The 23516-nt window shown below is 48.3% G+C and overlaps 1 protein-coding gene across 2 annotated transcripts in view; it reads left to right on the top strand.

Annotated features, from left to right (window-relative positions):
* Positions 1–23516, top strand: part of Eef2k (eukaryotic elongation factor 2 kinase) — a 62531-nt gene that overhangs the window by 29353 nt on the left and 9662 nt on the right. The window contains exons 3-15 of one of the 2 annotated variants that reach the window (XM_021166794.3): positions 2524–2624; positions 5630–5690; positions 8857–8894; positions 9320–9491; positions 13827–13976; positions 14661–14793; positions 15049–15176; positions 15829–16030; positions 17093–17160; positions 18357–18434; positions 18859–18921; positions 20719–20853; positions 20992–21180. In XM_021166794.3, the coding sequence (XP_021022453.1) occupies positions 2524–2624; positions 5630–5690; positions 8857–8894; positions 9320–9491; positions 13827–13976; positions 14661–14793; positions 15049–15176; positions 15829–16030; positions 17093–17160; positions 18357–18434; positions 18859–18921; positions 20719–20853; positions 20992–21180 (1518 nt within the window). The remainder of the gene's footprint in view (positions 1–2523; positions 2625–5629; positions 5691–8856; positions 8895–9319; positions 9492–13826; positions 13977–14660; positions 14794–15048; positions 15177–15828; positions 16031–17092; positions 17161–18356; positions 18435–18858; positions 18922–20718; positions 20854–20991; positions 21181–23516) is intronic. The other variant, XM_029479850.2, reaches the window with a different exon arrangement.

Raw genomic sequence — 23516 nt, 5'->3', positions numbered from 1 at the left:
TTTCCCTGGCTTATTCTATTTTTAACAGGGTTCCCGTGAGGGGTCCATGCTAGGAGGGTGAGCAGTGTGCAGCCCTGCTGAGGCCTGGGAAGCTGGACGTCTTCCAAGGATGGCCAGGATACTGAGGGACACTGGTGGTGACAAAGGCAGTCTAAAATTGCTGTCCCCTGACTGCCCCTTCCCTCTCTCAGAGCTCCTTCTGACCTGTCTCACCCAGATGATGCTCAGTCTTCTACACATTATCCTCCCCATTAGGGAGGACCCACTGGCCTGGAGCGGAGTTTGGGTCTTGGTGATGCTGGGGAGGCCACCAAGCAAAGATTTGAGTTTCTTAGGAAGAGAACACCATGGACTAAGGGTGTTGCTTCAGAAAGGGCAGGGAAGAGTCCACTTTGGTTTCCCCAAAGCAATACAATGGACTGAAGAAAGTTAATATGGGAGGATGCTAGGTCTGTCTGTTTTCTGTAGCTTTAACAAGACAACAGAGACGGGATAGTTATAGCTGCTGGCTGGGTATCTTGGCACACACTTTTAATCCCACCACTTGGGAGGCAGAGGCAGGCAGATCTTTGTGAGTCTGAGGCCAGGATGGTCTACATAGAGAGTTCCAGGATAGCCAGGGCTACATTATGAAACCCTGCCTTAAAAAGGAAGAAGTGAAGGAGGAGGCAATTAATTAATTAAAATTTTTCTTGTTAAATAGAAGTGTATTTAGTTTATAAGATTGAATCTCGGGGAGTCCAAGAGCACTATCCTGGCATCTTCCATGTGTCTGGCAAGTGTCTTGTCGGGCTGAGTCATCGTATGGCGCAGAGCATCATGTGACGAGATGCAGTGCTGTATTAACCCCAATCTCTTCCTCTTGTCATGAAGCCACTGGTGCTCCGTGGAGCTGGGATCAGGCTCTGGCTCCCTGGCATCTTCTACTCCAGTCAACTCCCAAGGTTCCCATCTCTAGATATCATCCACAGGAGAGGGCAGGGATTGAGTTTCCACCATGGCAGGTTTGGCACACACCACAATGCCATTCTTCCTCTGCCTTCTCTTCCTCCTCCTCTTTATCCTCCTCATTTTTCTTTCTTGTTTTGAGACAGATCTGTGTAGTGTAGTCCACCCTGCTACTTTCTAGGATGACCTCAAACTCATGGTAGTCCACCTGCCTGAGCTTCCCAAACGCTGGGACTACAGATGTGTACCAATATGCCTAGCTGTCTTAGCCTTCTAAATGAAGCAGTCCTTGCCGTAGCTCTTAGGTTTGGGTTGGCCAGATCACAGAATGCATTTTGCATTAGTGTGAGAGTAAGCCTGTGTTCTGCTTCTGTGGGGGAGTCCTGCATGGAGGAGCTGCTGGGTGAAGTTAAGGAATTAAGGGTTCTGTTGTTATTTTTCCCCTAGTATAGAGCTCTTTAGCGAGGTGCCTTTTACAGAGTCTGTTTGCATAGTGTTGTATCAAGAAATTGGTGCCCTGGCAGACTCTCACTACAGATGTGTAAACTTGTTCAGCTTAAGCCGAGTGTGGTGGTGCACGCCTTTAATCCTAGCACTCAGGAGGCAGAGGCAGGCAGATTTCTAAGTTCGAGGCCAGCCTGATCTACAGAGTTCCAGGACAGCCAGGGCTATACAGAGAAACCCTGTCTCAAAAAAAAAAAAAAAAAACCCCAAAAAACAAAAGGAGCATTTTCTCATAGTGCCTCTTGTATGCCAGGCAAACTCTCTATCACTGACCTATACTCCCAGCCCAGTATCATACTACATCTTATCTTATTTTTAAATTTTTTTTAAGATAGGGTCTCACACTGTAGGTCTGGCTATCCTGGAACTATGATGACCAGGCTAGCCTCAAACTCACAGAAACCCACCTCCCCTGCACTCATATTTTACTTTTAAAAGTAGGTTTTTGTTTTGTTTTGTTTTTGTTTTTCGAGACAGGGTTTCTCTGTGTAGCCCTGGCTACTCTGTAGATCAGGCTGGCCTTGAACTCAGAAATCTGCCTGCCTCTGCCTCCCAAGTGCTGGGATTAAAGGCGTGTGCCACCACTGCTCAGCTTAAAAGTGTGTGTGTGTGTGTGTGTGTGTGTGTGTGTGTGTACGTGCACACACATGTACATGCACATGGGTTTAGGTACCTGAAGAAGCTAGAAGGCAGCAGATCCTCTAGAGCTGGAGTTATAGGCAGTTGTGAGCTGTGTGGTATGGATGCTGAGAACCAAACTCAGGTCCTCTGCGAGAGCAGTGTATGTTCTTACCCGCTGAGCCATCTCTCCAGCCCTCAAAAAAATCTAATTTTCGCTTTCAACATTTCGGCAGCAAGGGAAGAATTGTGTAATTAACATGTCAGCGACTTCTATCCATAGGCTAAGCCTGTGAGAACACACTGGGTCCCTCCGGGACTGTTCTTGATAGGGCAGAGGATGGGAATCCTTTCTTTTGGATGCTGTGTTCCTCCCCAGGGGACATAACTGGGGAAGAGACAGCTGGTTGCCCTTGGCCTGGGCCTCACGCTCACTCCCCTTGCCTTCTACAGGAAGCCTGGAAGCATGCGATCGAGAAAGCCAAGCACATGCCTGACCCCTGGGCTGAATTCCATCTCGAGGACATCGCCACAGAACATGCTACTCGGCACAGGTCAGCAGTTTGTCCCAGGGGCTTTGAGGAGTTCTTGCGGGAGATTGGGGTGGGGGGGGACTTGGGGTCCTGCTTCTTTTAGCACCCCAATTTCAGATTCTCACAGCATGTGGGGTTGTTAGAATTAGAGAGATCCAACCAGTTAAGTCTGTGTAAACATTCAAAATCGGAAGTAATCTGAAGTGTGAAAAACTTTTGATTCTAAATGTTTTAGATGGGGGAGAGGGAGGCAGGGAAGGTGCATCTAGGTTCCATTTGAAGTTGGTTGAGAGGTGGGCAGCTTCTCAGGGCCAGCTCAGGGGTCCAGGTTCCTTCTGAACTGTGACACCATCATCCCAACACTTGTCCTTGCAAACACCAGTAGAGACAGATAGACAGTATCAAGCAGGTTTTCACTACCCCTGGTCCTGGTAGTGACCTCACTTTTCCTTGGCTAGCACTCTGTCCTCTCCATCATTCCTGCTCCTATCCTTCAAGGAGATGGCTGCAGAGCCTCCTGTGTGCCTCCTTCCTACTCAGGAAGCCCACCTCTCAGTGTGGGGAAGGATAGGTCAGCATAGGAGGGACCCCAGCATGCGAGGGATAAGTAGATTCTCCCTCTTTCTACCTGTAACAGCACTGGGGTAGCAAGCTGCCCAGACCCTGGGAAATCTCCAAGGAAAGAGGGTCCCTACCCAAGCTTGGCTCTGTGTCTTGAACCCCAGTGGGAACCTGAGACCAGGCCCAACTGCTTACTTCCTAAGTAAATGGCTGAGTTTATAGTACCCAGATGCCAGTGAGAGGATGCCAACATGGCTGGCTTTCTAGAACATTCTGATCTCTTGATTCCAGGCATGGCTGTCTGGAACATTCTGAAAACGGAAGCTTCCTTCTTTGGCCATGGCTTTTTAAGATTAAAAGTCTTGGTACAAGCTGGTGCTTTGTTTAGGACAGGTTTCCCTGTCTCTGAGAACTGTTTCCAGGATGGGTGAGAGTTAGATTCTGCTTTAAACTTACCTGGGTTTGAATCCTGATGCTCAGACAGGGGACCTCACCCGTGAGCCAGTTTCTATAAACCAGGCACAAAAATTGTCACCATCTCAAGGGCCTCTGCAGAGATTTAATGAAACAATCTATTTTTTTAAATATACTTATTTATTTTATGTATATGAATACACCATTACTCTCTTCAGATATACCAGGAGAAGGCATCATTGGATCCTATTACAGCGTTATAGATGGCTGTCAGCCACCATGTGGTTACTGGGAATTGAACTCAGGACCTCTGGAAGAGCAGTCAGTGCTCTTAACCACTGAGCCATCTCTCCAGCCCCGAAACAATCTATTTAAGAATCCAGCATATAATAAACACCCCATAAACTTTAGGCACAATAGGCATTTAGTCATTCATTCATTCATTCATTCACTTACTGTGTTACTGGGGATAGAACCTAGGGCTTCCTTATATACCAGACAAGTGTTCTTTCTACTTGTGGGCTACTTTCCCAGCCTTCATCTCATATTTATTTTGAGACAGGTTCCTCCTGAGTTGCCGAGGCTGACTTTGAACTTATAGAGCCCAGACAGACCTCAAACATGGCTATTCTTTTGCCTCACCTTTGAAAGTAACTGGGGCTACAGGTCTGTTTCAGCAGTCCTGGTTGACTTTAAGATGTTAATGGTTGTAAGCAGTGAGCAAGACACTCTCAAGGTTGCACACTGACCCACTTCGCCAGCCTCTGGGTGCATCTCAGAGTGGAGGTGAGGGTGCGGTGCATCTTCGGCCTCCACCTGTATATATATACATAGTCCTGTGTAGAAGATAGTGCTTGTCTCCCTCTGGCTGCAAGCAGATTGACAGCCCAGCATAGCCCTCTCCTCAGCCTGGGGTAACCTGCCAGGCTTCTGTTCCTCTCTGCACAGGTTCCAGCTCTCAAAACCTGTTCTTCCAGGTCTGGGTGTTCTGGGCCAGGAAGCTGCTGGTTAGAGATAAGGGTTGGATCCTGCTGAGGTGACTCACTGAGATAAGGAACCCTGCCAGGCGAGCCTGTTCAAGGCCCACCCGGCTTGGGGATGCCAGAGGTGCTCTGGGAACAAGGATTCCTGGGAGTGGAAGGGGGGAATGTTCTGGAAGCACCTCGCCTTCCTACCTCTCTTCCTCCTTTGTTCCATTTCTCTCCCATCCCCCTCTCTTACGCCACCTGTCTCCCTCTCTCTTTTCCTCTCCGTCTCCCCACCTCACTCCTCCTGTCTCAAACACCCTCAAGCTCTTAATCAGCCCCTTCCTCTCCCAGTCTCTCTCCTGTCTCCACCTCTATCACATCCCAGGTTTCCCCCACCCCCCACTCTTTCATAGTCTCTTATGTTGCCTCAGGCAAGTCCTTCCTCATCCTGTCCCCTGTCCCCTCCCTACACTGCAGCAGTCCTTACCTCCTGGGAGGTAGAGCTACCTGTGTGGGCTGTGCCTGGCTCAGGTGCCGACTGTAGTTGAGACACTGCTGCCTACCATCCTCTCTGGGACCTGCAGTTTGTGACTGTTAGGTCTCAGGCAGTCCCTATATCTAGAGCTGCTCTTCAATCCTGCTTGAGCTCATTTCTGGATATATGGACTGGCTCTTGGACTGCTTATGACCTAACAGTTATATAGCCCAGTTATAAGGACACATCTTTAGTCATCCATCCAGCATGTTTATTAAGCATCTATACACAAGGCCCTGTGGTGGACAAGACAGATATGGGCCTGTTTTGTGGAGTTACACCCTGATGAAAGAGCAGATAAGCCAGACAGGAACCCAGCAGGGAGGGCTGGTCTTGGTAAAAGGGCAACACCATGCAGAAGGAGTAAATGTGTCTGAGGAAAGGCAAGTCCCCTTGAAGGAGGGAGGGGAGGGTCCACAGCTTGCCCCAAGGGTCAGCAAGCCCAGGTGCAGAGCAGGCTGGGTCCTGAGGCCTGTAGAAAGCCCAGGAGAGTTTGAGCGAGAGAGGGGCAGGACCAGGATGCTCTAGGTGAGCTCTGATCTCTGTAGGTACAATGCTGTCACCGGGGAATGGCTGAAAGACGAGGTTCTGATCAAGATGGCGTCTCAGGTAAGCAGAGGCCCGAGCTGTGAGGGGGCAGGGCCCCATAGGGACTTTCCCAGGCTGTTTTATGCCGTCTTTTCACTCCTGCTTGATTTAATTTTGCTTTTTACATTTCTTTATTTTTATTTACTTATTTATTGTGTGTATGTATGTGTGTGTCTGTGTGTGTGTGTGTGTGTGTGTGAGAGAGAGAGAGAGAGAGAGAGAGAGAGGCAGAGAGATAGAAAGGCAGAGACAGGGATAGTGACAGGGACAGGGCTGCCTTTGCAGGCCAGGCTGGCTAGCATCACACTCATGATGTAGAGTAGGCTGGCCTCAAATTCACAATTCTCCTGCCTCCACCTCCTGCTTGCATGCTATGAACCCCAATTTTCTTTTAACTTTGGAGTTTTTCTGTGTTATTGTTTACATATTATGTTTTTAATTGTATTTTTATTTATTTTGTGTGTGCATGTGTGTGTATTTATATTTGTACCACAGAATGTTCCTGGAGGTCAGAGGACAACTTGTTTCTCTCTTTTCTCTGTGTGGATGCCAGGTGTCAAATTCACATTGTTACATTAGGCAGCAAGCACTTATACTTTCTGAGCCATCCACCGGCCCTGTATTGTGTTCTTCATCATCATCATCATCACATTTATTTGTGTGTGAATACATGAGTGCTGCAATGTACAGTGGAGGTCAGAGGACAACTTGTGACCTTGGTTCTCTTTTCTTTTTCTTTCTCTGTGTGTGTGTGTTTTTTGAGACAGGGTGGTTTTTCTTTGTAGCCCTGGCTGTCTTGGAACTCTTATCTATAGACCAGGCTGGTCTTGAACTGAGACATCTGCCTGCTTTTGCCTCCCACATGTTGGGATTAAAGGTGTGCGCCGCCACATCTGACTTTTTTTTTCTTGGTTCTCTTTTCATCATTTGGCTCTGATCAGGCTCAGCTGCAAGCAAGTTTACCACTGAGCCATCTCAGCAACCTACATTTCATGTCTTTATGTACTAGTCCATTAACATGTATGTCACATATCATACAAACTGACCACTTAATTTACATAGTTCAAGCTTGGGATGCAGGTTATCCCCAGTACTGCAGGGGGAGAGAGAGAGAGAGGCGGGGGTGGGGGGAGGGAGAGAGGAAGAAGAAGAAGGAGAAGGAGAAGAAGAAGAAGAAGAAGAGGGGGAGGAGGGGGAGAGGGAGAGAGGGAGAGAGGGAGGGAGGGGGAAGGAAAGTATGTAATTCAGTGGCCTTTAGTTGCTCAGCAGTCACCACTCAATTCCAGAACCTTTCCCCCTGTTTTAAATTTAGTACACCGGACACTCTCACATAACCCACAGAAGGCCAAGCCAGCCCAAATCCCTGCATGGACTGGATATTGCCCAGGAGGCTCCAGGCCTAGCTGAGGATGTGTTGGACATTTTTACCCTTCCTGTCCACTCCATTCCTTCACCATTCCACTCCAGGAACCCCTGGCCCACTTTTTGTATTGTAGATCACTCAGTTTTAGGCATTTCCTGCACAAAGATGCCACGAAGGCTTCTCAGTGAGTCATTGCCGTTGGACTGACTTACATGGCATTACCCTGTGTGGGGGTTTTGGTTGATTAGTTTGTTTTTGTTTTTTGTTTTGCTTTTGTTTTTGAGTTTTAGCTACTAAACACATTCAGTGGCCCTGCAAAGAAAAAAGAAAACAGGACTGGAAAAAAAGAGCTTGTCCTCAGAGTGAGGGGACCTCTTACAATGTAAAGCACACATTCAGGCTAGAGCTGTTCTGCATCACTGTGTAAGTCCTCGGCCTGTGGGAGGCTCTGGGTCCCATCCATCCCCACAGCGAGAAGCAGACAAAGCCTGTATCTTGATGAGTGCTGGCAAGAGCACTTGGCTCAGAGCGCAGTCAGTGTCCCCACAGGCTCCTTCAGTCACTGCTCATCTAAGATTCAACGCTATCCCAAACCCTTTCGCCCTGGCTGGTCTCTCTGTCCTGAGACTTCTTCCATCTGTCACTGCATCTTTTGAGTATGGGTTCTTTTACTCAACATTTTCAGTTTCTTTACTTTGCTGTGTAATACTTCCTTGAAAGAATAAACCTAGTTGGTTTGTGTGGCAGATTACTGATGGATTTAGGTTGCCTGCCTCTCTCCTCTCTTCCCTCTGTTTTTCTTCTTCTTTTTTTTTTTTTTTTTTTTGAGAGAGAGAGAATGAATGTGTGTGTGAGTATGTGTGCATGTACATGTACAATGAGTACGGTGCCCTCAGAAGCCAGAACATAACCCTAAAGTGATGTTACAAGTGGTTGTGAGCTGCTGACATAGATGCTGGGGGCTGAGCTTCTGCAAGACAAAAGGTGTTTTAAACTACCCAGCCATTTTTTGTTTTGTTGTTGTTGTTGGGTTTTTGGTTTGTTTGTATGGGTTTTTTGTTTCTTTCTTTGTTTTAAGATTTAATTATTATATGTAAGTACACTGTAGCTGTCTTCAGACACACCAGAAGAGGGCATCCAATCTCATTGCAGATGGTTGTGAGTCACCATGTGGTTGCTGGAATTTGAACTCAGGACCTCCAGAAGAGCAGTCAGTGCTCTTAACCGCTGAGCCATCTCTCCAGCCCCTGTGTTTTTGTTTTTGTGTTCTGAGACAGGGTCTCCATCTAGTCCCGGCTATCCTGGAACTAGTTGTGTAGAACAGGCTCCTCCTTTCTCTGCCTACCGAGTGCTGGGATTAAAGGTGTACATCACTACACCTGGCTTACATAGTCATTTTAAAGGTTCATTTTGGCTTGTGGTTTCAGAACTTTCAGTTCGTGGCCCATTGATCCTGTTGGCTTTGGGCCTGTGTGAGCGCAGTGCGTTCTGGCTGGAGCACGTGGCAGAGGAGGCCTGCTCACCTGATGGTGGCCAGGAAACAGAGGAAAAGCAAAAGCCATGAAAACACCCTTTTACTACCCTGCCCCTCCCCAGCATCTGGGCTCCACACTGTCCGTTCTTCCATTGGATTGAGATGAGTTATTGGGTGTCCTCATCCCAGCAGCCTCTAGGCTGAAAGGTGTCTCTGGCTTTGGTACTGAGGCCCACTCTGGACAGCCTAGGGTTATTGGGATTGAAGTGAAGTACAGGACACCCACTGGGCAGTCTGTGACAAGGGGATCGTGGGGTGTGGGCACTGATGACTCTGTCCTGTCTTTTTAGCCCTTCGGCCGTGGAGCAATGAGGGAGTGCTTCAGGACGTAAGTGACTTGGCCTGGGGCTTCCACCAAAACTCCTTAAAGCTAGGACTTTGGGGTATTCCCAATCAAAAGCTGGGGACACGTGACCTAAGTCTCCTTGTATCCCATGTTCTTCTCCATCTAGTGTCTGTTGAAGCCCCCCTCCCCCACTGGCCCAGCTGCAGGGCTCTGGGAGGACAGGGAATATCACTCACCTGCTTGGGTATTTGGAGGCACAGGGAGTCAGGTGGGAGGCCACAGACACTGGTCCTTCCCCTCTGACTCTGGGTGGAGGAGTGGGGGGTGTTGCCTTTCCTTATCTCCTATACTCTCTTCCTTCCTCCACACAGCTGTGTCACACAGGGTCTGGTTGTTCTGAGATCCCACAGTTGTGTCCTCAGTGAACCCCTGGGGTCTAGAAGGCTCCCCCTTGTCTTTCTCTCCAGGAAGAAACTCTCCAACTTCTTGCATGCCCAGCAATGGAAGGGGGCCTCCAACTACGTGGCCAAGCGCTACATCGAGCCGGTGGACAGGAGCGTGTACTTTGAGGATGTGCAGCTCCAGATGGAGGCGAAGCTCTGGGGGGAGGAGTACAATCGCCACAAGCCCCCCAAGCAGGTGCGTGAGCCCCACCTGCCTCCTTCCCACCAATGGCTGGCCAGCCACCAGGGTGAAACACAGGGCTCTGTCTTTGCCTCTGCAATGCTGGGAATTAAAAGCTGAGCTTTGTGTATGCTAGGCAAGGGCTGGACCATGGAGCCACATCTCAAACCCCTGACGGTTTGAGACAGTGTCTTGTTCTGGCATTGAACTTACGGTCCTCTTCCCTCAGGCTCTGGATTACAAGCATACATCACTGTCTTAGTTAGGGTTTTACTGCTAGGCACAGACACCTGACCAAGGCAAGTCTTATAAAGGACAATATTTAATTGGGGCTGGCTTACAGGTTCAGAGGTTCAGTCCATTATCTTCAAGGTGGGAGAATGGCAGTATCCAGGCAGGCATGGTGCAGGCAGAGCTGAGAGTTCACCATCTTCATCTGAAGGCAGCTAGCAGAATACTGACTTCCCAGCCGCTGGGATGAGTGTCTTCAACTTTACACCCACACTGGCACACCTACTCCAACAAGGCCACACCTCCTAATAGTGCCACTCCCTGGGCCGAGCATACACAAACCATCACAACCACCATGCCTAGTCCTTTGCCCTGCTGACCAGTTGTCAGAATCACCATTTTGGGAGCGGGTAGGCATGGTAAGCCATGTACTTCATATGCTACGGATCATTTATTCCTAAAAACAAAACTGTGTGGTTGGAGCATCTTTATCTCTGTAAATAGATAGATCTGTTCCTTATGATATTTATAAGTTGATTTTTTTTTTTAAATCTCTTTGTGGTATGGCTGGTACACGCATGCCACAGCATGTGTATGGAGGTCAGAGGACAGCCCTCTGGGGTTCGTGTTCTCCTTTTGCCATGTGGGCTCAGGGACTGAACGTGAGTCATTAGCTTGGTGGCAAGCTCCTTTTCCTGCTGAGCCATTCATGTCCCTTTCATGAGTTTTGTTTGAAACTAGATCCAGCACGGCTGGTACCAACCATGATGAGATTATTAGGAATCTTGGTCCAGGTATCTGGGTTGGCTTCACTCTTTCATGTGGCCTATTGGTCCCAACAGCTACAGGCTCATCTCTCACCATCCTTGTTGGGATGACAATACCTTGTTTCCAAGAAGTTCTAGTGAAAGCGTCAGAGCTAAGCATCATTGGCTCTGATTATCGGGCACATATGTCTGAACCAATCAGAGTATTCAGGGGGTGGGGTATTCAGATGAGGCAGCCTGAGACCTTTGGTCACCCAGGCTATATAGACTGGGACTGGGGCCACGATCGCTTCTAAGCAGTAGCAGTATAGCAGTAAGTATGGTGATGTGTGTAGGCTTCTTGAGGAACCAGGCTCAGTGAGGTTAACCAACCTGACCACCCAGGCAGGGATGGAGCCTGTGCTCCAATCTAGGCCTTCCTATCCTCTGCCAGATTGCTGCCTTCTCTTGCCCCCTATGCTAACCAAAACTACTTCTTGTCTGTGGACATAAGGGAACATGGCTTTCTGCCTCTGTCCTTCATCCATAGTTTGCGTAGCTATCGGACACAGACCCTGGGTGCCTCAGGAAAGCAACTCTTTCATATATAAAGTGAATAAGTAATAATAAATATAATAATGATGATGATGAACATAAGACCACAGTCTGCTGGGTATAGTGGCACATGCCTTTAATACCAGCACTGGGGAGGTAGAGGCAGGAGGATTTCTGTGAGTTCAAGGCTAATATGGTCTACAGAGAAAGTTCTAGAACAAGCCAGTGCTACACTGTGAGACACTGTCTCAAACAAACAAACAAACAAACAATGATAACAAAAGAAGCCACAGTCCCCACTCTCAGGCTATGACCTCAGGGGGTTGCTCTGCTCTGCTCTGGCCTCCTTTCTCTTCCTTCCTTGCTTATTTCCTGCCCCCAGGACCTTTGTCCTGGTTGTGCCTTCAAGTCTGCATTAGTTTCCTAATCTTTATATGGTAAGCTTCTTCTCACAGGCCAGGGCCCAACTTACGCCTCACCTATTACCCCCAGAGTAAGGCCTTCAGCCCATCCTAAGTAAGATCTCCCTACTAACCACTCAGCTTTGTCATGTTATTCTGTTTTGGTCTATTTTTCCTTTCTTTGAAGCATTGTGATCTAAAAGGGACCTATTCACTTAGTAAATATTTTAGTATACCCCCCGCCCCCATGCCCCTAGGATTTGGTGTCTTGTTTGTTTCTGCTCCCAGTGCCTGGGTATGGAGTGAGTGATAACAAAGCTGAATTGAATGAGTGTGGTTATCTGACCGGGTGTCGTTTGCCCACTCAACTGTGCTCTGCCACTTACCAAGCCAACCCTCTAGCTAGCTCTGCTCCACCATCCTTGTAGGGAGGGAGATGGACATAGGACCCTTCCTGGAGCTCTTTGCCCTTCCCCTCAGATTGGTTCTCAGAACCGCAGCTGTCTTTGCTAAAGGTCTCAGCTGTCACCTCAGGGCTTAGGTTGCTTCTGCAGCTGTTGCCTGTCTGTCCGCTGACCCTCCTCCCTAGAGGACTGTTGCTTTTGAAGCTTAAACCTGGTTCTTTCTGTGTTATGGGTGGTACTGAGAGCCATAGAAGCCATGCAGATTCCTCAGTCATTAGAAGCCACAAGTCAGGGCTGGAGAGGCAGTGCAGGGGTTATGAGTACTGGCTGCTCTTCCAAAGGACCCAGGCGTTCAATTCCCAGCACCCACATAGCAGCTCACAACTATCTGTAACCCGCAGTTCTAGGGGTCCAGTGCCCTCACACAGACTCATATGTAAGCCAAACACCAAGGCACATAAAATAAAAATAAATAAATTAGAAGCCACAGGTCTCTTTTACTCCACTTTACAACCCATACATAATATATACTAGGCCAAACACCAAGGCACATAAAATAAAAATAAATAAATTAGAAGCCACAGGTCTCTTTTACTCCACTTTACAACCCATACATAATATATACATTAGCAACTGTGTATAACATTCAACATATACATTATAAAAATTCAGCCAGGCATACTGGTACATATTAATCCAGCAGTTGGGAGGCAGAGGCAGAGGCAGACAGATCTCTATGAGTTTGAAGCCAGTCTTGTCTACATAGTAAGTTACAAAGCAGCCAGAGCTACATAGTAAGACCCTATCTTGCAGTCCCCACCACCACCAAAATAAATCAATTAAAAAATAAAAGTTCAAAAATGTTGGCGTTTCTTGTAATTCCTCATTGCAGAGGGGAAAAAAACAAGATGTTTCTTGTTGGGACCAAATGTGTTACAAGGAACAGCATAAGAAGGGTTAATTTTTGTTCAGAGTTGGTACAAGAGGTCTATCATCAGTAAAAAGAGGCCAGTGGTCAAACAGACAGGAAATAGGGCTGGGCTATAAAGTCCTAAGGGCTGCCCAGTGACTCACTTCCCTTGGTAGAACTTCACTTCTGAAAGGCACCATAGCACCACAGTATGGGACATCGTGTGTAACGGCTTACACTAACAATAGCATGAACAGTGACCTCTTTGTGCATCAGTAAATATAATCCTTGTGCCAAGTCTGACTTCCCTGTATCTGTACACAAGGAAACTAAAACACAGCCGGGTGTCGATGGTGGCACACGCCTTAGTCTCAGCACTCAGGAGACAGAGGCAGGTGGATCTCTAAGTTTGAAGCTAGCCTGGTCTACAGAGTGAGTTCCAGGACAGTCATAGCTACACAGGGAAACCCTGTTTTGAAAACTGGAGGAGGTGGAGGAGGAGGAGGAGGGGGAGAAGGGGAAGAGGAAAAAGAAGAGGAAGAGGAGGAGGACAATGACAACAGAATGACACAAAATTACTTGCCCAAATTTGCAATATTAGTGCCAGGCTCGGTCTGATTGCTAGCAAACAGATCCATAAATTTGCCCAGACACAAAATGGCTTCTAATTTGTGTAAAGTCGCTCTGAGTATGCTAATACCTTGTGTCCTTGAAGTCATCCAGAGACCTGGTACCTTCCGTCCTATTACTCTGTCACCTCCTAGGACTGCACTGACCATGGTTCCAGTCATGGCTCCCAAGCAGTCTCCTTGCAGGGCCAGATGCACTTATGGTGTTCATTATTTCTGGTGTTCATGGCCCATTGACTAGGTGTGGTCACATGGTCACACCTAGCTGCAAGAGAAGCTACTCAGTGATTCCCTTTGTGATTATGACTGTGCATCCCGCTAAAATCTGGAGATGGTGATCTTCATACTTAAAGGCAAGGGGAAGAGTAGGTTCTATGTACAGTTAGCAGTTCTTGCAAGAGAGCTGGGCCCAGGTGAGCAGTGTGCTCCCATCCTTGCCCTTCCGCGTGACCCTGCTCCCTGCTCTTCTACCAGGTGGATATCATGCAGATGTGCATCATTGAGCTAAAGGACAGACCAGGCCAGCCCCTCTTCCACCTGGAGCACTACATTGAGGGCAAGTACATCAAGTATAATTCCAACTCAGGCTTTGTCCGTGATGACAACATCCGACTAACACCACAGGTGAGGCTCTGGGCTTGCTCTACCCACACTTTCACCCTCCAGCCCCTTGGGAAGAGAGGGAGAGCCCTGTGGGTGGAGCCTCACATCTTCAAAGGCTTCTCACGTCCGTTGGAACATATGTGATCCCAGGGCTGCAATGTGCTAGACATGGTATCTGTCCTACCACAGAATAGTATGCCCATTTCCTAAACAAGACTCCCCTGACCTTTTTTCCATTTTCATATGTATGTCTGCAGTATGCATGTGTGCATTTATAGCTACATGTGTGTGCATGCAGCTGTGTGTGTATGTGTGTGTGTGTGTTTGTCTGTCTTTGGACCTACATGAGTCTGAGAATCATCCTTAATCATTCTTCTACCTTATTCTTTGAGGCAGGGCCTCTTAATCAAACCCAGAGCTCACTGATATGGCTAGTCTTTCTAGCCAGCTTGTTCTGTTGATTCCATCCCCACCTTCTAAGGCTGATTCCCTGAGGTATTTGCTGAGTTGGTTAGACAAACCCAGACCTCCTTCTTATGTCTTTTACTCTATAAAACCCTTCTTGCAGAGAGCACCCTCAACAGGGCTGACCCTGTTGTATGTATGTATTATATACTATAGCCTCTGGCAAAGCAGCTGGCCAGCCTATTCCCAGTCCCCAATCTGGTCTGTTTACAACTGTCTTCTCTTCCTGCCCTGACATAGGCCTTCAGCCATTTCACATTTGAGCGTTCTGGTCATCAGCTGATTGTAGTGGACATCCAGGGTGTGGGTGACCTTTATACCGACCCACAGATCCACACTGAGAAAGGCACTGACTTTGGAGATGGTAACCTTGGTAAGTGGGGAGAGCCAGCCATGTCCTCGGGAGCCATGTCCCCTATACACTGTTAGTTCTTTCTACACCCAAGGGAACATACTGAGACATACTGGGCCTTCCCAAGATGCGCGGGTGGGAGCTTGGCTTGCCTGATCCATGACCCCCTTCTGTTCAGCATTTGTCCCCCCTGTCCTGGCCACATTTCTAGTAGCCCCACTGTCCTTTGTCACTGGGCAAAAAAGTAAGACACCATCATCCCTGTTCTGCCTGCAGGTGTCCGGGGAATGGCTCTCTTCTTCTACTCTCATGCCTGCAACCGGATTTGCCAGAGCATGGGCCTTACGCCCTTTGACCTCTCCCCACGGGAGCAGGACTCAGTGAATCAGAGCACCAGGCTATTGGTGAGTACTCAGTAGCAGTTTGCTCGACTGGCCGGTCCTGCCACCAAGAAAGCAGGCCCTGTTTCCTGTGGGATGGCATTAGCTTGGTTTTGGCCTATTTATGACCAGAGTGAGGAAAACAGGAAGAAATAGAAGTGACAGGGAACATGCGTGTGTGTATGTGTACTTGAATACACTCTCACCACATGTGTGTGCATGTATGTGCACACCTACATGTACTCAGGTACCTGTGTACACATATGTGTATGTGTGAGTGTGAGTGTGTACACATTAACAAATGAGTGACTAGACCCTCTGGCCTGCCCAGTGTGTACTGTGGACCACTTAGCTTACTCTTCTTATAAGAACCAATTTAGGAGACTACTAGCAAATACCGGTTTGGCCTAGTGTGTCCATTGGGGTATACTTCCAGCTCGAGCCTGTGGAATACAGCAGTGCTTTAGGAAACACAGGCTAGTAGCCTCTTTGAGATCTATCCACTTGCCCCTGCTTGGATACCATAGGATTAATCCTGAGCTGATTTTTTTTTTTTTTTAAGATTCCCTATTAGGCATGTATAAAAGCCATTCATCAAAAGGCTTCAGGGTTCCAAGGAGCCCTCCATTCCCTATAGTATGCTTGCATGACATGAATCCCCCATTAATGTCCCCAGCAATCAGCCAAGACCATCTTGAGGGGGACAGAGGAGAAGTGTGGGAGTCCCCGCATAAGGACACTTTCTAGCAGCCGGCCCCCTTTGCTCCTTCGCCTGTCAGAGAACTCTGGGGATGAGAACATGAGTGATGTGACCTTTGACTCTCTGCCTTCCTCCCCGTCTTCAGCTACACCACACAGCCAGAAACTGGACCACCTCCGTAAGTCATGGTTTGGTTCCTTGGATATTGTGATCATAGCAGGCAGGCACAAAGTAGAACATGATAAGAAATGAAATAGTTGAGCCCAGATGGCTTAAACAATAATAAAGTACCAACAAGGAAAGACTGGCTCATTATGGTTGGCTCTGAGAATCATTCTGCATTAGGAAATCAGTTAATATTTATAAGCTGAAAGAGCAGAGCTAAGGCTGGCAAGATGGCCCACTGGAGAGAGGTGCTTGCCATAAAATAACTTTAACCATTTTTTAAAGAACTATTTAGAAATGTAAAAGTCATTTCTATGAATCGTGTGTGCATGGATGGGTATGTGCTGGGGATTGAACACAGGCCTCATTCTTGTTTTGCCTTATTCTGTACCATTGAGCTCTCCCCAGCCTGCAGACTTAATAAAAATGGTCAACCTGCTGAGTGTGGTGGCCACGCATTTATCCCAGCGTTTGGGAGACTGAGGCAGGTGGATCTCTATGAACTCAAGACCAGCTTGGTCTACATAGTGAGTTCCACAACAACCAGAGCTACATAGTGAGATCCTGACTCAAAAGCCAAACAGTAACAACAACAACAACAACAGTAGGTCAGCCAGACATGTAGGCTGCAGCTTGCTTAGAACAGGAGACAGAATGGTGACAACCGGGAGAAAGTTGGCTTGACAGCCATGTGGTGCCCCACAGAGACACATGGCTTCTCCTCCACTGTATCTGCACTTCCTTCAGAGCTGATGTGTCAGCACATTGTATATAAAGCTATGCACACAGAGGCGCAGATCCAGTGACTGTCAAGTGGCAGACTTAGGGAGGATTGAGAAAGAACTGTGCTTCTGCAGTGGTGCCATGATCCTTTCCCATGCTGTGCTTCTCTTTGAAAATCAAAAGTGAAATGCTGAGGATAGTGGTGCACACTTGCAAACCCAGCACTTGGTCAGCTGAGACAGGAGGATAGCCAGGAGTTGGGCTACATATTGAGCTTTGGTGCAGGTGCTGAAGGCAGGTCATATGCAGCTCTTAGGCATGTCCTACATCACCTTTGCTTGTCCCTGCTCAGATTGGCCAGTGTTTGGTGACCTCGATAACATGGGCCCTAGAGACCATGACCGCATGGACAATCACCGGGTGAGTGGGGAGGAGGGAGACTGCTGGCTGCTATCCATTCAGAATCATCATCTTGATCAGATGGTATTTTAAAGAGCTTTGATTTCTTTTTTCTTTTTCTTTTTTTTTAAGGATCTATTTATTTTATGTATGTAAATACACTGTAGCTGTCTTCAGATACCAGAAAAAGGTTATTAGATCCTGTTACAGATGGTGGTGAGCCACCTTGTGGTTGCTGGGAATTGAACTCAGGACCTCTGGAAGAGCAGTCAGTGCTCTTAACTGCTGAGCCATCTCTCCAAGAGCCCTTGCTTTCTTACTTAACTCTCAGAATGAATGAGGTAGACTTTTCTTATTTCCTCTGCAAATAGATTTTATTCTAGAATTAGGTGGGGGCTGGGGATGTACTCAGTTGATAGAGTACTGCATGCATGAAGCCCTGAGTTCAATTCCCAGTACTACAGAAAGTGTGTATATTGGTGTACACCTGTAATCCCAGCACTTGTGGAGGCCAGAAGTTCATAAGTTCAAGGTCATTCTTGGTGACATAGTAAGTTTGAGGCCAGCCTGGGGTATGTGAGCCCTTGTCTCTGAGAATCAGAGACTAAGTAAATGAGGAAGACTGATTTCATCCACTGTTCTCTAGGGTTCAGCCCCATTGTTATTTGGCTTCTTCAGTGCTGTGTGATGATGAGACAGAACCCAGCATCAGAAGTTGCTCATTTCATGGTGGCCAGGAAACAGGCATAGGGGGCAGGCAGCAAAGAGGCCAGAAGGATCTGGGGATAAAAGGCATTTGAAGGTGTGCTTCAATGGTCTGCTTCCTCCAACCAGGCCACACATACTACTAACCCATTCACCTATGAACTCATTGATGAGGTTAGCGTTCTCGGGATCCATTCAGCTCCCAACCAGCCGCAGACTTTGGGGGGCTCATTTTATACCAAGCCATAACAGCCCTTCAGTGAAGATGCTAGAGTGAATCCCCACAGCCAAGGTAACTGTGCTCAGGGAAGTCAAGCAGTTGCCCAGATCTTGACTGCTGTGTAGCAGAGCCAGGGGTTCCAGGGCTTAAGTTGTTTGCCACTACTCTCTGGTCTCCTGACCAGCAGGAGGAAGACTGATGAATGAGGTGATAAAGCAAAGGAGAGGAAGCAGATGACTGTGTCCTTACCACCAGGTGCTGGTAGAGCCCTAAGACCGTCTTCTCTCTGCAGGACTCTGAGAACAGTGGGGACAGCGGGTATCCAAGCGAGAAGCGAAGTGACCTGGATGATCCTGAGCCCCGAGAACACGTAAGCACCCCAAGACCCTGAGGCCAAAGACCTCTGTGGCCTCACCTGTTATCCATAAGGATAAAAACCTAACAGGCCAACGAGAGCTGGCCCCGATGACACATAAAATGAAGACGACAAACCAGATTTCAGACAGAGACAAATGCAGGGAAGAAGGTGAAGTGCAGAGACTCAGCCAGAGGAAAAACTAGCCACCATTTCCCCAGTGGCTTCTCACCGACTCTGGTATCCTGGGGTCAGTCAGTCTCCTCACACAGAGACAGGAAGACTGTGAACACAATAGCTCGGTGTACAAAGGTTCCAGCTTCACTGAGGAGCAGAGGACTAGCGTTCCTAGAGGAGGGATCCTGTGCGGGGGTGGCTGGTTCTGCTCCCCAGGAATTGGCTCCCCCACTATAGTCTCTCAATCTCTGCTCCCTTGCAGGGCCACTCCAACGGCAACCGAAGGCTTGAATCCGACGAGGATAGCCTGGGCAGCTCTGGACGGGTATGGACACATAGGAGCAGGCCTGTCTCTTCCGGCTCTTCTCATGCCCCGCTCTCCTCCTGATGCACTGCCCGCCCCTTCACCCTGTGCATGCCCATTTTACAAAGGGCAGGTGCAAGGCCATGTCCTGGGCTGAGTGCCAAGAGATTCCTGGGAAGGGGGAAAGAAGATGGTCTTGGAAGAAAGTAACAGGACAGCTCAGGCATTAGAGAGCCTGACAGGAAGGCCCCAGCATTTGCTGCTCTCTCCTTGCCTCCACCCAGTGAGATCTGTGCCGAGCTGTTCATCACGTTGTTTATATGAGAAACCTGGAGTCCTGGGCAACTCTCCCCAGGTTACCGGCCACTCCAGGATGTATTCCTTATCTGAAATGCTTGAGCTCAAGATTAGTTTTCCATGTTTCATGTGTGTGTGTGTATGTGTGTGTGCACATGTGTGTATATGGGTGTTGTACAGGTTTTTGCATGTGAGTGGGTACACATATGGAACCCAAGGTTGCTACTGGAAATCATTCTTTATTACTCTTACGCCGTATTCATCAAGGGAGGGTCTCTTAATCAAACCCAGAGCTTGCGGATCTGGTTAGTCTTACGAGCCATCCTGCTCTGGGGGTCCCGCCTCTAGCTTCTCAAGGGGCTGTAATTACAGGCTTCTGAGTAGGAGATCGCTCTTCATACAGCAAATACTTTAACCACTGAGCCATTTTCCTAACCTCAGATTTTAGATTAAAACAAAACAAAACAGAACCGGGGGTGGGGGGTACTTGCAGTTACAGTTAGACAACTTGAGAGGGGGCCCACAGTCTGACCATGAGATTCCTTGTGCATGATTCATACATATTTAAAACATGAAGGCTGAGGGTAATTTTACACTTTTAGTGTGCTTGTCTTTGAACTACTGTGTGCATGACAAGTGTCTCAGGCACGTCTAGGAAAGGCCAGCCCCACTGCTCTTGTTATTGTGATTCTCAAACATGGTGTGAACCTTACACTTCTCCATGTTTGCTAAGTTGGGTCTTTCCTGCCCTCAGAGTCCTTCCTCCCCTAATGCCTGATTCCCAGAGATGCCTTATAAGTCTGATCACCCCAACATCTGGACTCTGTCCTCTGCTCATGGTCACATGAAGTTTCCTCGCCCTGGAGTAGAACAGAGTTGCTTTTGGTGCTCTGGGCTGGGTCCTTCTTGCCTGGTGACTTCGGGGCATTTAGATGCCTGTGTTCTGTGACTGTGACATGTCTCATTGATGTTGTGCATTTCATCTCGGTTAAATTCAGAGAGAGAGAGAGAGAGAGAGAGCACGAAAGTAGGCTTGTGGTAAGGAAGAGCTTAAGAGAAGGTTTAGCATCAAACCTCGGCTGCAGTTCCAAGCTGATAAATGAAGGGGAGGGTTTCTCAGGGCCACTGTAGTCTGTTCTGTTCTGCTGGTCATTGTATCTTGTTGCTGCCCTCTACCCATGAACTGGTAGCAATGGAATCATTAGAATCGGAGCCTGGTGGTGTGGGGGGTGCTTGCTTGTAATCTCAGCACTTGAGAGATTGAGAAAGGAAGATCCTGAGTGCAAGGCCAGCCAAGGATACATAGTGAGTGCAGGGTCCATCCCATCCCAACTACATTGCCAGAAACAAACTGAAGGAGCTGGAGCCACGTTGGTCCAATAAAGTCTGATGCCATCAGGGCTCCTACCCTCCTGGCCAGTCTCCTGATGTCACGGCTGTTTACTTCTGTGACAGCACATCCAGTCCCAGCCCGTCACTTCTCTGGCCTTTAAACTCCACCCACCTGGTCTCTCCCATCAGGTCTGTGTGGAGACGTGGAACCTGCTCAATCCCTCCCGCCTGCACCTGCCGAGGCCCTCGGCCGTGGCCCTAGAAGTGCAGAGGCTAAATGCCCTGGACCTTGGAAGGAAAATCGGGAAGTCTGTTTTGGGGAAGGTATGGGTGATGCCCATTCCTGAGCCCAGGGCTCACTCTTCTCTACTAATCGCTTCCTCTCACAGGCTGGCTGGGCTGCTCTTGGGCATGGCTTTGGCCTCTCAGGCAGCCAGACCAACACGGAAGTCTTTGTGACAGGTCCATCTGGCCATGGTGCGATACCACGAGGGCGGGCGCTTCTGCGAGAAGGATGAGGAGTGGGACCGAGAGTCAGCCATCTTCCATCTGGAGCATGCCGCTGACCTGGGAGAACTGGAGGCCATCGTGGGTCTAGGCCTCATGTACTCTCAGCTGCCCCACCACATCCTGGCTGATGTCTCTCTGAAGGTGAGAGGATGTGTGGACACAACCTAAAGGAAAAGGCTCACCAGTCCATCGCTTACCACCCACACCCTGGTGGTTACCCCCTGGAGGATTTGTTTTGTTTTGTTTGTTGGAGAAAGACAGGGCCTGACTCTACAGATGGAGCTGTCCTGAAACTCACTATGTAGACCTATGTAGGCAGGCCTTGAACTCACAGATGTCTGCCTGCCTCCGCCTCCAGAGTGCTGGGATTATAGGCATGTGCCACTCTGCCCGGCTTCAGTTAGAGGATTTTTATGGGCAGACAGGCATGGTGGCTCACACCTGTAATCCCAGCATTTAGGAGGCTGAGACAGAAAGATCAGGAGTTTGATGCTAGCCTGGCATCAAATGGATATGACAAGTGATATATATATATATATATATATATATATATATATATATGTGTGTGTGTGTGTATGTGTGTGTGTGTATATACACGACAGATGACAGCCATCAATTTTTATATATATATATATATATATATATATATTTATACACATGTATGTATATGTGTGTATGTATATATTATGTATGTGTGTGTATATGTATACGTGTGTATGTATATATGTGTGTGTGTGTGTGTATATATATATATATATATAAATTGATGGCTGTCATCTGTCGTGTATAGGAAAGGCCAGCTCCACAATACCCATTATTATCTGAGTCTCAAAATCAAAGAATTCTGGTATTAACCTTGGGGTCAGTCACTTTAGAGGTAGAATTGATTGCTATCTTTGGCCAGTAAGTGGGAAGTAACAAGTCCCAGGTCCATGTAGTAAATGACACGATATGCTAGGAGAAATTGCCGTCCTGGAAATAAATGAGGAGGAGCCCCGCGTGGGTGGGCCTTGGACCAGTCTATGCTTCTCTCTTGACCAAGCTTCTGCCACATTGCTGTAGCTGGTGCAGAGCTGGGCATTCAGAAGCTTCTCATTCATTCAGGGATGGATGGGAAAGGGCTGGCCATGGGAGACCCACAGAAAGGCTGGGTGGGAGTGAGCGAGGCGAGTCGCTCTCTTAGAGGAACCATGCATGCTCAGACTCATGCCCAGAGGTGAGAAGCAAAATGGTGACAGAGTCGTTAGCTGGACTGTGGGGTGAGGCAGCGCAGGAGCTGGGACTGAAGCGCCAGCCAGGTGGGAGCTGAAGCACCAAGATGGTGGTGCTGTGCTAGAGATGGTGTATGGCTCACCCCCCACCCCCTTCATGGCCCCTGGTCACACAGGAAGAAAGAGTTGAATGGACAGGGCCTGGAAAAGCTTTCCGTGAGAAATTGAGAGTCCAGTGGGTGTGTCTGTCCTTATCTGTCCCCATCTGTCCTGTAGTGGTGGAAGCTGTGACTGGATAGGAGGCTGGATAAAGCCAGACTCAGTGCAGGCTCGGGGCCTAGCCCTCTTCGGAGCTGTCTGTGGCCAGCGGCTGGGTGGATCTCAGGCCAGCAGAGGGTGGAGAAGAGTGTGCTGGGGACCTTTGTTTCGCTTTTTGAACAAGTAATACATTGTTGTCATTTAAAAAAAAAAGTTTAAGAGTGTGTGTGTGCGCATAATCCCAAACCATGTGCATGAGATCAAAGGACAGCTTGTAGGAATGGGTTCTCTACCACCCTGTGAATCCCAGGGGTCAGCTTAGGTTATCAGGATTGATGGGAGGTGCCTTTACCTGCTGGGGCATCTTGTCATCTCCTAATAATCTTAATATTAAAAATGTTCATGGCAAACAAAGCCTCTCCTGCCTTTCCTTCCCTATCTGTTACCTGCTTCCTTTCACACCTGCCTTCTCCACTCTCTTACTCTCCCTCCTCTCTCTCTCTCTCTCTCTCTCTCTCTCTCTCTCTCTCTCTCTCTCTCTCTCTCTCTCCTTTGCTGGGGATGAAATTCAGGGCTTTGTACATGCTGGGTAAGCTCTCCACTGCTGAGCCACACCTCCAGGGCTATTTTCCCGTTTTCTAAAATAGCAAGTTAACTATTTGACTGGCTACTCAGGTCTATTCATAAGTGCCCCAGTTACCTGAGACCCTCACATCAAATTACCACACCCTGAGAGTACAGCAGGAGAAACATTCTGGGTACCGGTAACAGCTGTGCTCCCATTGGAGGCTCCGGGGAGAGTCCTTGTCTCTTACAATCTCCCCAGAAAAACCTCCAGAGCCAGGCATGGTGATGCACTCCATCATCCCAGTACTCAGGAGGCTGTGCTCGAGGATGGTGAGTTCCAAGTCAGCCTTGAGCTAACGGGTTCAGCCCTGTCTGAAGCAACCAGCTGGGTATCCATGTGGATTTGTATGCATGTGTGCACACGATGTCGTCACAGCAACG

This window comes from Mus caroli, unplaced genomic scaffold (assembly GCF_978045245.1).
Source record: "Mus caroli unplaced genomic scaffold, Mus_caroli_1 scaffold_8, whole genome shotgun sequence".
NCBI classification, from domain to species: domain Eukaryota; kingdom Metazoa; phylum Chordata; class Mammalia; order Rodentia; family Muridae; genus Mus; species Mus caroli.
This window is presented reverse-complemented; position numbering and strand designations above follow the sequence as displayed.